The 15301-nt window shown below is 60.9% G+C and overlaps 1 protein-coding gene across 3 annotated transcripts in view; it reads left to right on the top strand.

The window, feature by feature from the left end:
- Positions 1-14960, top strand: part of LOC122386575 — a 232675-nt gene extending 217715 nt beyond the window's left edge. For all 3 annotated transcript variants that reach the window (XM_043375873.1, XM_043375874.1, XM_043375875.1), the window contains 4 exons: positions 10-271; positions 8731-8922; positions 10134-10264; positions 13253-14960. In XM_043375873.1, coding sequence (XP_043231808.1) covers positions 10-271; positions 8731-8922; positions 10134-10264; positions 13253-13493 — 826 coding nt within the window. In that variant the 3' untranslated portion in view covers positions 13494-14960. The remainder of the gene's footprint in view (positions 1-9; positions 272-8730; positions 8923-10133; positions 10265-13252) is intronic.
- Positions 14961-15301: the final 341 nt, after the last annotated feature.

A 15301-nucleotide genomic window follows, 5' to 3' on the forward strand; every position in this document is an offset into this window, starting at 1 on the left:
TGTTCGCAGGGCCCGTTCTCAGCTGGAGCAGCTCAGCGCGCTCCAGTGCACGTGGCGTCAGTTCCAGGCGGCGCGGGCCGAGCTCACAGCCGTGCTCGAGGGAGACCGGCTGAAGCTGGGTCTGCTGCGAGAGGCGCTGCTGACAGGAGGCGATGTCGGCAGTCGGGTCCAGGATGTGGCGCGGGTGCTGACTGAGAGGTCGGCACGACTGCCCACAGAGACGGCAGAGTCCGCCGCCGCGGCTGCTCCCGGCAGTGCGGAGGAGGATAAGGTATGTGCCGGGGTGAGGAGCTCTGGTACTGTGCTGATACTGAGACGACTGTTTGCTATGAAAATCAGATTTAAACTTTGTCAGGCTGCGATGTTTTACCTAACTCCTTTTTGGCCTTCCATGATTATCATGACCGTTGATCCGCATGACCCTGAGCAATGCTGTCGACACTGTCGTACCAAGCCTCTTGTTGAGGTCTAGCGTTGCCTAAAGCCGAGGGATGGGCTGTGCTGTCGGGCAGAGATGACCGGTCTGTGAGGGGACAGACCGAGTATGGGCGGTGGGGAGCGGCTGTGATGATATACTGGCCTGCGCGGAGTGACGTGGCTAAGTTAAGCCCTTGTTACACTGCCGAATTTTGGATACACGAATGTGCACGAATATGCAAGTCATCCTATGTCGCGGACCGATTCGGGATCTTTCTTCCACGGTCTTGGCATTTCGCAGACCAGTCGTTGTCCACCGCGCGACTTTTACGGTTCGTCACGACCGCCACGAATATTTCATGAAAAATGAAAATTTCGTGGCCGTTCGCCGGACTTATAATAAACGAACATGGTCGCCAAACAGTCGCCGAGTCGCCGCCGACATGTCGCTGCGTGCGCCGACTTGTTGCCAAGGTATCGCCGACTATTCGCAACAGATTCGCCATTCATTCGCGATATTCGCCGAAGCATGGATCAGCTTCAACCCGAGCACGATTAGGGGGGCCCCCACCCGTTTTCTTCAAATCGGGCTCTGTCGGCGAACTGTTCACCTCTGTCGGTGAACTGTTCGCCGATTTCCTACACGACGTGATTCGGCGACAGGGTCGTGGCCAAAATTCGGCAGTGTAACACGGCCTTTAGTGGACGTCGCTCTCTGACGAACAGAGTGGGAGGCCATTCAGCGCAACCGTAAGCGCCATCATACGACAGATGCACCGCGGCGCTGCGACAGCCGCGCGACAATCCTGCGACAGTGCCGCGACGGGACACGACAGCAGACACGGCGGCAGCGCTCTGGGAGGCGCCGTGCCGTCCTGCGCGGCCACCGGCCGACCCGGCGCCCTCCCGCCGCCGCCCGTTACCACCCATTGTGTCCGCGGCGGTGTGCCGGGCCGGCGGACAGTGTGAGGTGTCCGCCTGTCCGTGTCCCTGTCCGTGTCCGAGTGTCGGGGCTCCTCAGAGCAGCCCGCCGCTCCGTCCGTCCGTCCGGCAGAGCTGCGGGGCCGATAACTCGCGCGGTGGCGGCGGCTGACGCGGCGGCGGCGGCCCGGTGTCGGTAGTAAACTCCGCTCCCGACACCTCCGTCCGACGCGCGTGTCGCCGCCGTCACACCGGCTGCTGTCCCGCCGGTGCCGGCGCCGATTTGCGAGGCAGCGCCGTGTGTAAGGACGGCTCTGTGACACCGGCCTCGGCCGGGGGTGCCTTCTCTCCGCCTCCGTGGGTGACCTCCGTTACTGCGCCTCCCGCGTGCCGCCGACGGGGTGGTATTTGTTTGCCCGCGCACCCCCGCGCGGCCCATAAATCGAGCTCGTCCGGGTCCACGCCGACGGTGGATGCGATGATTTAGCACCGCTCTGAGACTGTTCATAAGTTCCATAGCACCGCAGGACGGTAGTGGAGGTGGCCGGCTGCCGAACCGGCCCTAAATCAGACCGAATAAATCAGCGTGTCGCTCGGCGCCGCCCCCTTTCAGTGGCCGCCCGGCCGGTGGCACTCGGAGCATTCGCCGCTGTCCGACTGTGAGCTATGGCGCATTGCTGCCGGTTTTTGGGAGCGCGGCCGGCATGCAGCGCCCGGTCGCCGGTCCGGAGCCCAATTAATTCCCTGATGCGTGAGTTATGGCTATTCGAGCTCGATTCGCTGCCGACCGGCCGGCCGTGAGCCGGTAAGAAATTGTTTGCGGCAGCGGTTGATCGGCCTCCGCGCCGCGATTCGTCCCTCGGTGGTCGCTGGCTGCACCTGCCCAGCGGTCACACCCGCGCCGGCCGAGGTGTTTTCGGACGGCAAAAATTATGGTAATCCGTCTTTGCAAACAAGCGCGGCTGGACATACGTCAAAATAGGCGCATTGTCCGGTTTGGCTGCGGGCGCGTTATTGATAGCTGACGCGACAAGAAGTCGGTGTCGCGTGGTGTTGCCGGTGTCGGATCAGACGCGCGGTGGAGGGGGAGGGGGTGTCGCGCGCGGCTCGGCGGCGTCACCTGGTATTACCGGGTGTCCTCTGCACTTGCAGCAGCAGACGGAGGTGGGTGTTTACGGAGCTGCTACGGAGTGGATGGTTGTGAGATGGCCGCCGCGGTGTTATTCTACTTTGGCTCTCAGTCCATTTGTCGCTCTTGGAGACGAGCCATCCTCTTGGGAACGGCGCTGTCCAGTGTCCCCTAGCCGACCCTCCACGGTATGCAGCGGCCCGACCCCTGGACAGACCTCTCCCCTCGCGGCTCCCACCTCTGGCCAGAAGGAAACGGGCACGCACTGGCCGCCCATCTGAATTGGTAATTGAACAGCGCCGGCTGTAAAAAGCCGCCGTTGATTGTGTGCGAATGGTGGTGATAGCGCCGTGGCCCGGTCCGGAACGCTAGGTGGGGCTCTGCCGGGGTGACTGTCGCTGCTTCTGTACGAGCGCTCTCCGCGTGGAGCCGGGGGCTATGGCGGCGGGTGAACGGACGTTTAGCGAGCCCCTGCTCCGTCCATGCATTGGTGCGCAGATCTAACACACGCCCGCTGACAGTAACGCCCCCCGGTGCTCGATACCTGTGTCGTACTGACTTAAAAGTCACCGTCCAGCACAAGAAGAAGATCTATTCTGCTCTCCTCTACACCTTCCAGCCAACTAAACTCACAATCCCCCTCCTGGCACATCCACAGCTCGCAGACACACATCTCACATCATCACCAACCAATCGCGCTGTCATACGTCATATATCTCACATCATAACCAGCCAATCATGCTCCCATACGTCATGCCCGGCCCAGCTACTTGCAGGGTGTAACTCGGCCCTGCCGGCATCAGATGCCGGCGGCTATGACCAACGCTGGGTCACCGGTTCACAGCTCGACGCTGAAGCTGACTCACACTTATACGGCTCACATTCATCCTTGCGTCACGCTACATCACCCCCTGGTTCTGAAGAACCACATTACTCTACATGTTACATGTCATTCAATCAACGCATCAACTACATCCTCTGGCACACCATCGCCATATCTTTCCGGCTCTCTTCGAACACGCGTACCACGCCGCAGCGTCGCAGGCACGAACGTTTCACTCTCGTCTGCGGACACATCGGACCCGGTCGGTGGATCGGAGTCCGGGGACTGAGCGACGCTGGGCGGCCGCGTGTCCGACTCCGTCACATCACTCGGAGCTGGCGACACACACACGCCATCACACTCGCTGTCATCAGACCACTCCACCGTTGGCGCTCGCAGAGCCCCTGGCCTCGGACATTCAGGGACGGTCAACCGATGTCGGAGGTTTCGCACATGTCGTGGGACATTATCGACTTCGATTGTCTGGGCCGAAACGACGCCTGTCACAATACCCTCGTCTGACTTTACAAAACATCGGTCGCCCCGCCGCCGAACCCACACCATGTCCCCTACCTGGTATACACCGGGTTTCTTCAGCGGCAGGGCGTCACCAGGCTCGTCTGAGGTTCTGCGGGGCGTCACGTCAACGTCTCGGCCAGGGTGTCGAAGCACCCCGTTGATTGGAGCTGTGGCCGGGTCACTGCCATCCTTCGGTGCTACGTTGTATCGATGGACTGCTTCAGCAACGGAGCAGGACTGCCGGGCCACCATCACTTTGATGGTACGATGATGGCGCTCGACGATGCCGTTCCCGCCGGGCTCGTAGGCAGCGCGGAACCGGATGGATACGTCCCAGCGAGCCGCGAACGCTAACATGACCCGGCCACGGAACTCTGTCGCATTGTCCGTGAGTATTTCCGCCGGGGCTCCACGCTCTAGAAACACGTTCTCCAGCTCACTCACAATCTCCAGAGCTCCTGCCCGGCGAAGCCGTCGCCATATGGCGTACCTCGACGGCCCGCAGTCCACCAGCGTCAGGTATGGGTGGCCGTGCACGTGGGTGACATCCATGGCCAGGCGATCCCACGTGCGTTCTGTTCCGAGTGACCCACCGGGCCAGCGCTCCGGCGCCGGGTCAATCGAGGCACACGTCTGGCATCGTCTGACCACGTCTCGCACAGCTGGTTTTGACACCCGCCTCACCCCCAGCTCACGTCGGGCGTACCACAACGTTCTCCTCACTCCTTGGTGACCGATGTTTTCGTGGATGGTGCGGATGTCACTCGCTGAGGCACTTGTGATGGCAGCGACAGCCACCGGTTGTGCTTTGGACGAATCAGTGGTTGGCTGGTCGGCAGTCTGCAGCCAGGCGTTGGGCACCCGCGTCACCTCATCAGCACGGTTGACCGCTGACGCGACCAGCTCGATAGTGACCTCCAGTTCGTACTCGATGACGAGCTGACGGAAAACAGCCACGCGCCGTCGGATAAGCATTTCGGACTGCGCCTTGGTTCGCAGCCTTGCCTTACCCGACAGCGCGTCACTCAGCCAGCGGTGCACCGTCACCGAGTCTGTCCGGAGCGTCAGGCGACGGAAGCCCCATGCTACCGCCAGGTTGACACCGTTGAGAGCGGCATCCAGTTCTGAGATATTGATGTGCACGTCCCTCTCCGATTCGGCACGCAGCCAGGACGCGTCCTCGATGATGGCGCCCGTGTCAGGGTCAGTGAGCACGACACCGCGGGCGATGGAGCTGGCGTCGGTCCACACCACGACGCTCGTCCCTGTCACACACCACTGGCCGCGTGCCGGGTCACATGCTCGAAACCGCCGTGACACCTCATCCACCTCACGTTGTAGTTCCTCGCTGACGATCGGAGTGTCCCAGTCCGGGCTGAGGCGGTTGGCAGTCCGCTTCATCCATGCAGCGGCCGGCCGCAGCCAGCCTGCGACCGGCACATGAGATGTCAGCTGGCCGGCCCACGCGAAGACAGATCGCCGCGTTAGCACGGGTGGAGCCTGCGTTGGTGACTCCCCGTCCCTACTCCACTGGAGTGCCGGCCCGTCGCTCTCGGCGACACGAAGGCCCAGCATACGTGCACCGGTCGCGACCCGCTCCGGCGGCTTGCATGTGAGCCCGAATCGAGCGAAGTGCTCGGCAACCTCATCAGCCGAGACCACCGCTTCGTTGACCAGCAGATCATCGGCGTAAGGCAGCACTGCCTCTGCCAACCCGGGGCTCTGTGCGAGCACCTTCCTGACCACAGCCTTCATGATCAGAGGCGCGATACTGAGCCCAAAGCCGACCCTGGTCAGGCAGTACCGCCGCCCTTGCACGATGACTGTCTGGTACGGCCACAGGGCCGGGTCCACACGAAGCTGAAGAAAAGCTTTCTTCAGATCCAGGACAGCGACCCGGCGTCCGTGACGTCGCCACCTTCGCAGCTCTTCCACGCAGACGTCAGCGTCGGCTGTGTGACGTGTCAGGTGTTGATTGAGTTCCCGATAATCTAACACCGGCCGCACCTTGTCCTTCGCTGCCTGAGTAACCACCATCAACGGGATCAATCCCTGTGCGGGACCGTACATCGTCTCATCGTATTCGCGCAGCCAGCCCTCACTAATCCACAGCGCCAGCTCTGCATCGAATTTTTCACGCGCACAACTCGGCACACCGTACTGAGCTATCGAGTTTCCAAGCGGGGGCGGAGCCACGCCACCGGCCCATTTCCAACGGACTGTCCACACATCATCGAACACAGCCGTGAAGTCAGTCTCGTCAATCCTTAGCTCCGGCTCCGTGTCGACCGCTCGACACACCTCCCGCTCCGGCGGGACCTCACGCTGCACCACAGCAGCCGTGTCGACCGCACGACACACCTCCCGCTCCGGCGGGGCCTCACGCTGCACCACAGTAGCCGTGTCGACCGCTCGACACACCTCCCGCTCCGGCGGGACCTCACGCTGCACCACAGCAGCCGTGTCAACCGCTCGACACACCTCCCGCTCCGGCGGGGCCTCACGCTGCACCACAGCAGCCGTGTCGACCGCTCGACACACCTCCCGCTCCGGCGGGGCCTCACGCTGCACCACAGCAGCCGTGTCGACGCTCGCAACTGGGTTGTCGCTCCCGAAGCGAACGGATCCTCCACTTACACTCACGCCCTGCAGGGCGTCAATGCCGGTCATGCCCAGCAACACGTCTACACCCAGCAACCGGGCCGGTACGACGACCGCCCGCACACTCACTGTCGCCCCGCGCACTCCAAGGCTGACCACAGCCCGCCCACAGCACAGCACCGGGCTGTCGTTGACAGCGACCAAGCTGGCGTCACTCCGCTCCCAGCAGGACACCATGCCCTTCCACACCACTGTCTCGCTGCACCCTGTGTCGACGAGTGCTCGGCACTTGCGCCCATTTACATTGATGTCGATGATGGGGGCTCTTGGGTCACTGCGGCAGCTGGCGACGGCGGAGCCCGTGGCGCTGATGTAGCGCCGTCGCCGTGCCCGTTTGGGCAGAGCCGGGCGATGTGGCCTACCTGGTTACAGGTCCAACACCGCAGTGGTGGACGGCGACCCGTCCCTCTGGCTCCCCGCTGCTGCTGTACATATGATGGCGGCGGCTGGACGACAGCCACCGATGCAGTCGCTCTCTCCCTGGCCGCCATCGCCAACGTTGACCTAGCGACGGCGACGGCTCGCTCCAAGGAGAGAGTTTCATCTCCAGCACTGTTACGTACTGTTAGCCGCACCTCCGGCGGCAGACCTTGCAGGAAGTGCGTCGTCATCACTTCGTTGGACACTGAACCTATGAGGGATATCAGCCGCTTGACTGATCCCAGGTAGGCATCCACAGACTCGCCCGGTTGTAGACGTCGGTGATACAGCTCATACATAGCCGCGTCGGGTCCCAATGCAAATGCACGATGCAGTTTTTGGCGGACGATTGCAGCATCCCGCTGCTCGGTGGAGGAGAGGGTGGCCCACACCTCGTACGCCTGGTCCCTCAGGCGTGTGGGTATGACAGCGGCCAGTGACACACGACGCAGGGCACACAGCTGTGTCGCCTGCTCCAGCCATCTGACGACGTCACCGCTGCCGTCGAACTCCGGTATTGCCCGCAGATCGAATGCAGGCGCAGGAAACTCTGGTTCCATGGTATTGGTACCAGCTACCGGTGCACCACTGCCCTCTTCTACGTCAGACATAATCACAACACTTAGTCGAGAAGGCCGAAATAGCTTGTCGTACTGACTTAAAAGTCACCGTCCAGCACAAGAAGAAGATCTATTCTGCTCTCCTCTACACCTTCCAGCCAACTAAACTCACAATCCCCCTCCTGGCACATCCACAGCTCGCAGACACACATCTCACATCATCACCAACCAATCGCGCTGTCATACGTCATATATCTCACATCATAACCAGCCAATCATGCTCCCATACGTCATGCCCGGCCCAGCTACTTGCAGGGTGTAACTCGGCCCTGCCGGCATCAGATGCCGGCGGCTATGACCAACGCTGGGTCACCGGTTCACAGCTCGACGCTGAAGCTGACTCACACTTATACGGCTCACATTCATCCTTGCGTCACGCTACAACCTGAATGGGCTAATAAAACAGACGCGCCGGTGTGATCTGTTCTGCCGCACCTGTGCCCCCGCGCGGCCGACCGCAGCCTCCCGTGTCCGCGTGGGGCGCTTTACAATGACGAGCCGATGTTAACGGCAGTCTGCGGTGCGCTGCGGCCAGTTACGATCGCCTATGTTTGCCCACTGCAAATTGCCATCGGCTGGGGGTCGGCCTTTTGTGCTCGCCGCTCGGCCAGCGCTGGGCGGATCGCTCCCGCTCACGGCTGACCCGCCGCTGACCTCGGGTGACCCAGGGTGACCTGTGCTGACCTGGTGACGTCAGCCTGGCCCGCGGTCGGCCATCGGTGCCGGCGATGGCCAGTAAACACGCTGACTGCCGACCGTAAACGCCCCGATCGCGGCGGCCGTTAACGTAAACGGGCTAACCTCGGCCGAGGTGATAAATGGGGCCGCTCCTCAGCGCCAACTCCTCCCCCGGTCTTTCTCCTTTGCACTTCTCCCCTCGTTTCACAGCTCATATCCCTGCATCTCCCAGACTGGTCTGGATTATGTAAGGTGTTTCGAAGTCATGAGCGATGAGTTGAGAGATTCTAGCGTGGTAGGATGTCCGCTCAATGCTGGTTTGTCAGCCCCTGTCTCTGAATGGCGAAATACATGAGCAAGTAAATGCGTAATAAAGAAGGCATTTTCCTACTCGTACAGCATTGTAATCCGTTTGTAATACACATTTACTCTGCTCATGTATCTCCGGTGAATGTCCCACCGGCTATAGTGTATGTGATGTGTGTTTTGCGATGTTCCCTGTAAGTTATGGCCCCTCACCATGCATGTTTTTCTCCCCACAGTCTGCGTCGCTGCCGGACCCGCTGTCGACCCCGTCGCTGGACGAGCTCTCCGAGGGCACCTCCGGCTACGACAGCGCCTGCTCGGACGACCTCAGTGAGCGCGAGCGGCGGCTGGGGCGGCTGAGGAGGATGGCACGGGACCTGGAGGCGCTGGTCAGCCCGGCCAGTCCCGCCTGGAACGACATCGAAACGGTGAGTGAGGAGAGAAGGGGTAGAAAGCAGGAGGAGAGAGGGGGCGAAGAGGGTGTGGAATGTGTTAGACCGGTACTGTGGAGGCGAGGAGAGATGCTAAGCGATCATTGATAGTCGAAGAAAAAGGTGACGAAGTAGCGGTGTCTGCCGGCAATGACCGTGATCCTGGGTGAAGGGTTTTAGTGTCGAATCGAGTGCCTAGTTTCGATGGCCAGATTCGGTGGCCCCAACCCACTTTCAGCCACGTTACGGCGTTTGTGCCCTTGTCCTAGCGAGCAGCTTCAATCAGCTCCGCTCACTGTAACCGACCGGGGAGTAGGTGACGATCATTATCACTTGACACAGATCGCGCCGCTCGTCTCTGTGTCGTCGCTGGGTCGCCGCTGCCGGCCTCCAGTGGCCGCCGACACGGTTTGTTGGCCGGAATTGGCGTTGACAGGCCATTGTCGCCCGGCTGAGTCATCTCAGAGTCTCGAGTCATCGAGTCGTCTCGCTCGACAGCGCGGCCCTGGGCACCGCTTTGTCCGGACGGCTCCGGCCTCTGAGCCGGCCGACTGCGCTGAGGGGCCGCCTCCGCGGCGCGAAGCACCATTCCCGGCTCGGAAAACCCGGCTGTATATCACCTGGTTGTGTATATTATTGGGAGCGTGCCGTTCAATCCTGGCGATTGACTTTTAGTGGTGTATGCAGCGGCGAGTCCTCACGTGGTGCGCCGGCCGGCGGAATACGTGCGAATCGGCCGTCAATGCAGGCGCGCATGCCGGGGAAATTGTGAGCCGGGACACTCCCTCGCCGCGGCTGTGAAAGCCGGTGATCTGAGGGTGAGGGGCTCGGCCCGCCGCCGGCCAGCCATGTGATTTGTCCGCTGAATTGTTGGCCAGTGAGGTGTCGGCACGGCGGTGATGAGAGCCCCCTCCCGTGGCTTGTGTGACAGCGACTCGGCGAGTGGTTTGTGGTCACTTTCACTGGTTTGATTGTTAATAACTAATGTTTACTACCTCTCTGTCCACTGACCAGTGTCCACTAACCATTTGTAGTAGCTTCGCTTGTTACCAGCGAACGGTCGTGAATGCCAATTCTGACCGGCTGGGCGAGCCGCCGTGATTTGATTACTGAAACGCCTGCTGAGTCAGCCCCTCAGCGCTGATTGACTGCCGACTGATTGGTGACTGCTGACTGACCCCCCCCCCCCCCCCTCTCCACACCCCCAGACGCTGTCCTCGGCGACCAGCGAACTGCGCGACCTGCAGCAGTCGTGTCGGGACCTGGTCATCAAGACCACGTGCCAGTACCAGCCCGGAGATGAGGGCGACTGCTCCGCCGCCGACAGCACCGCGCTCAGGTATGTTTGACAGAGTTAGGGCGACCAACAGACGCCTCCGTGCGATCGCATGCACCGCATTCCCACAATATCATTCTCATAATCGCAATCACGCAATACAGTTCCAACATCTCTATCGATGTTTGCGCTGAATCTAATTAAGAACATGTTTATACTGCCGCTCTCTAATAGTACGCTCCGCAATTTGTCTCCACTCCGACCGGCGTTGATATCCCAGTCGCTGGCCGTCCGCCGCGCGCCCCATGGGTAGGTGGTCGCGGGCCGCCACACGCCCCATGGGTAGGTGGTCGCGAGCCGCCGCGCGCCCCATGGGTAGCTGGTCGCGTGCGGCCCGTGTCGGCGCGGCCCCCCGTGGTCTGTCCACTGGTCGGCGGCCTTTGTCCGGCCTTCCGTCGCCGCTCACAGCGCCGCGACGATCGGTACTCATTGGCATTCCTCTGTGGACGGCGTGGCCGACGGCCGGCCGGCTGGCGCGGAGGCTGGGAGCTGGCGGCTGAGGGCTGGCTGCTGGCTTCTGGTTGCTGGAGGCTGAGGGCTGATGGGTGGCTGGGAGATGGTAGCTGGGAACTGAAGCTGACTGAGCCCTGACAAGTGTTGTTTCGGTGAAAGGATGGTTATCTTTAAGCATACTGGTGTTCCAAAATTTGTCGGAAATGTGAAGAAAAACTCAAGTCAATCCCCTGCCAATCACTGGTTTTGTTTTACTGAAGCCCGACGCTATTTCCAAATTGGATAACACCTGAAACTACTCTGCGGTCATCTTTTGATAGCCTTCAATCCTGACAGACCAACTTCCGCACAAGGATCCGTTTTTGCTGGCTCACAGGAAATGGCTAGGTCGTTTGAGCGGCTTAAGTAAACATCTCTCCAGCTCTCTCGGAGGATTACCTGTGAGCCGATCGGACGGCTACCCCGTACCCTCGGACTGTTTCCGACTTCTTACAACGCCCTCAAAGTGCGAATGCTATTGCGTCTCGGCGGCTACCCCGGGTGCTTTTGTGGTTTATGACCTGCAGTGGCGCCTGGTTGACGGAATCCGGATCGGTCAAGCTGGGTCGTGCGGGGACGTGGGTTTGATCTCTACCGCGACTGACGCTCGATGAGTGACTGGTCAGTCGGGTCGGTCATGTGCACTCGCGCGCGGCGCGCGGTGCGCCAGTGCCGGCGCGCGCCACGAATGCCGCCGGATGGCGACCGACTCGTGACGGAAGCCGGGACGGGTGACGCGCCTTCACGGAGCTCTGACCGACCGCGGGGTCACGGGGACCGGTCACTGAGTGACCCGACCGGTCCGGTCTGACCTGACTGGCACCACCCCACCGCTGCCATCCCAGGGGCGGCGTGGCGCGTGCCCCGACCCTCCCACCTCTGCCGGGAGCGCGTCCGCGCGCCGCGGCCCGCCGGAATCAGCCGCCGCTCGAATAGAGACGGGTGACGCCGGCCGAATAGAGATGGTGCCATTAGCGGCCGGTCGATGGCTACCGGCAGCCGCCGCCGCCGCCGACACCGCCGCCGCATGAATTGTTAAATGCCACCGGGCTGGGTGAGAGGTGTCGGCCAGAGCGGCGGCCCGAGTTACGGGCCGGGGAGGCGTCCGGAGTTACGGTGGTCCGGGGTGGGGCCGGAGTTACGGGCCGGAGAGGCACCTTTAGTCACTGTGGTTGGGACTGGGGTCCCGAGTGGCACGCGTTATATTACTCGCCATTCCAAGAACAAATGTAGTGATAATTCCTTACCTGCCCCACTTGCTCAACTTTGTTTTGTTTACCTCCGTTTTTCGCTGATATTCTTCGCATTCCTGTTAAGTTCCGCCTCCTATTGCTCTGAACTCCATTCTCCTCCGAATCGCCTCTAGTGCTCGGTATTTACGGTTCGCGCTGTCAGCAGCCTCCCCTGTCGACCGTTCGGTCGTCACTACAAGTGCTGAACCGCTTCAGCAGCGCTTTAACTGCCGTAAAACAACAGCGCTCGCCAAACGAGCGTCCCGTTTAATTCTGTTTGTAATTAGACGGGTGTTTAATCTTGTCTCAGTTAATTGGGCCGCCGTAATTGTGCGGATGATTGTCGTTAAATTTTAATTTCTGCCGCCGCTCGGTAACGGATGAGCGGCGATATTCCGTCGACGACATTCCTCGCCGGCCATTATGTCTCCGAGGCAGCAGGCCGACGATTTACAGAGTGTTCGGCGGTCGCGGCGCGGCGCCGGCGGTCGCGGCGCGTGCTGCGGCTCAACCCTTCGCCGCCGGGCCGCCGGGGCCGGCCGCCACACTCCCGTCCCGACACAAATGTCGTTTTAATGACTGCCGCCCTCGGGCGCCGCCGCCCGCCGCTACTGTTTCGTGGCCGAGCGTCGTTTGCCCGTCCTCGCTGTGAGCGAGCCTCGGCGGCGGAGCAGGAGGCAGAGCGGCCGCGCCGATCTCGCGGAGGGCCAGAGCAGAGCCGCCCGTGGGCAGGGAGTGTCCGGCCATAAATCGTTTAAAAAACGGATGCTCGACGCGGGCTGCGATAAAAAGTCGCCGAATGGATAAGCCGGCGTCGCCGGGACGTAAATTTCCGAGCTGCGACAGCGCTCCGCGGGTGGCCGATTGCAATGCATAATTTTCAGCCCAAAGGAACGCTAAACCGGGATAATTTATGCGTTATTTACTAGTTTTTATTTACTTCATGAGCGTGTGTGCGCGTAAATCATGTTGCCCGATGAGCTATGTGCCGTGGCCGGCCCCCGGCCGGTCCACACAGGCGGGTCCCGCGCGCACACCGCCGTGCCGTCAGCAAATAATTGTCTCCGATTATTTTTGTGTCTTTTCATCTTGGTAATTAGGTTTTTTTGCGCATGGTTAATGGCGCGGTTTATCTCGGCTGCTCTCGCCTATCGAGGAGTGTAACCGAGGCGGCTAACCGGACAGTGACCGAGTTGTTTTGGTCGGGCCCCGGGGGCGTGTCGGTGTCGGCTCCTCCTCTGACCGGTCCCCTCTCTCCCTGTTGCAGGAGGAAGAGCTACTCGGCGTCCCGCCGGGAGCTGTCGGCCGCCGGTACGGCCCGCTCGGGCGGCGGCCGGCGCGGCTGGCTGTGGCGGGTGTTACGCGCCGCGCTGCCCTTCCAGCTGGCGCTGATGCTCTGCTTCTGCGTGGCCTGCCTGCTGGAGCCGCACTGCTGTGATAACCTCAACAACCTGAGCATGTCGCTGACGCCCCAGCTGCGCTATATGCGCGGCCCGCCGCCCATCTGAGCCGCCCCCGAGGGGTGGCCCCGGCGCGGGCGGCCGACAGGCCGAGTTTTGGTGCTAGTCAGAGACTGTGGCCCGCAGCGGCCGGAGGGTTTTGGGTGGTCGACCGGCGACCTGGACCTGAAGATACCGACAGAACAGAGGTGTACGTACAATGTACGTCCGTCGCTCGGCCCCGGGGATGGACCAGCGCAGTGAAATGACCAGTGTCAAATCCAAGGGGAAAGGGTCGGGGTGTGTCAATTTGTGGGTGTTTTTAGCGGGTTGTGAAACGAAATGTTGATAATGATGGTTGACGAGATCATGGATGATGTGATGACGAGATATGGATGCGCTTTTCGGTCCTTTTCCATGTTTGTCATGCCTCTGTTGATTGGATCTGTGCTTTTAGTGAATCACTTTTGTTGCATGGTGTGTAAGTGTTCTGGAATGCGTACTTGTGAGCGGAATGTATCGTTTAGAAAGCCTTTTGCCTACGGAAGGCGACCAAGTGCCACAGCAGATTGACCTGACCCGAACGTGACCTGTGTGCCCCTCGGGGGCTACACCAGCCTCCGCCAGCAGTGGCGGACCCTCACCGATCGACGTACCATCGTCCCGAGACCCGCGGTCCTGGAGGCCGGCCGCTGGGCCGCGGCCACCGCCGTCCGCGCGCCGGCCGCCCAGACCGCTGTATAGACTAACTGTAAGGCGTAGCCGATAATGAGCGATAGGTTAAGACGAGTCTCGGCCGCGGCCGGTCCTTGAAGAGGAGGGAGACCCACGGCTCGGCCCGTCCACCGCTGGCCGCGCGCCGATAGAATAAGGGAGCTCGGCCGCGCGCTGCACCAACCGTCCACGCCCCGTCTGTCTGTCTGTCTGCCGTGTGTGCCGCCGTCAGTGACTACTCGCGAGTGTGCCTTACGGGAGCGGCGTGCCGCCGTGGGCGCCGCCGCGCCGCTTGTAAGTACTTCGCAGCGCTTGGTTTGGTGTCGGGGACGCGGGCGCGGCGCCGGCTTCTGTCTAACGCTTCGAGGGCGGCGCCCCACGGCAGCGACGGCCTGCGTGTAGTGCAGAGAGACCCCCGCTTCGAGAGAGAGACAGCAGTCCCGTCCGAAAACTACTGCCATGACCGACGGGTCGCACGCGGCACGCGCAATCAATTCGTAGTCTCATCGACGAAACCGATCGCTGAAATTCGTACAAAGCATATCCCGGCTATTTGTTGGTGTGTGGAGCGATTTCGACTGGTCGGCGCACCTTGGGCAGGCGCGAATCAGGAAGGTTCAACGAAGTGGGCGCCATCATTGTATACGGGAATCGTATGAATATTAATTATGTTGGGTCAGCGACGGATTGCTTCTGTTGCCGGCCGCGGGATGAAACTGTGTAATATGTCTTTATATGTTTATAGACGACGTAAGCCGGTGTGCGGCCTCTGCCGCAGTGTAGGTTCTTGGTAACTTTAAATACACACCGCTGAAAATCGGACGATCTTTTTTAGATGTGGAGGGTGGGTGGAGATCGGAAGGATGGAAGGAATGAAGGAGGGATGCTGCTCTATTTACGTTCTTACGTGCGGTGGCCGGTGTTAGTAACAAACCAGAGAAAATGAATAAACACGGGTAGCCGCAACCTCCAGAACTGGAGAATATTCACCGCAGATGACCCGAATATCGACCGAATTTTAAATTAGTTAGCTGGGCGGTGAAATTGCCGAACTTGCCGAACATCGGTTAGGCATGCTATCACGTTACACTCTTACACGTTACATTACACTGCACTGTTCCCGGCTGGGCATCGCGGGAAATCGGGACGGAAACACAACCATC

This window comes from Amphibalanus amphitrite, unplaced genomic scaffold (assembly GCF_019059575.1).
Source record: "Amphibalanus amphitrite isolate SeventyFive unplaced genomic scaffold, NRLGWU_Aamphi_draft 000256F_arrow, whole genome shotgun sequence".
NCBI classification, from domain to species: domain Eukaryota; kingdom Metazoa; phylum Arthropoda; class Thecostraca; order Balanomorpha; family Balanidae; genus Amphibalanus; species Amphibalanus amphitrite.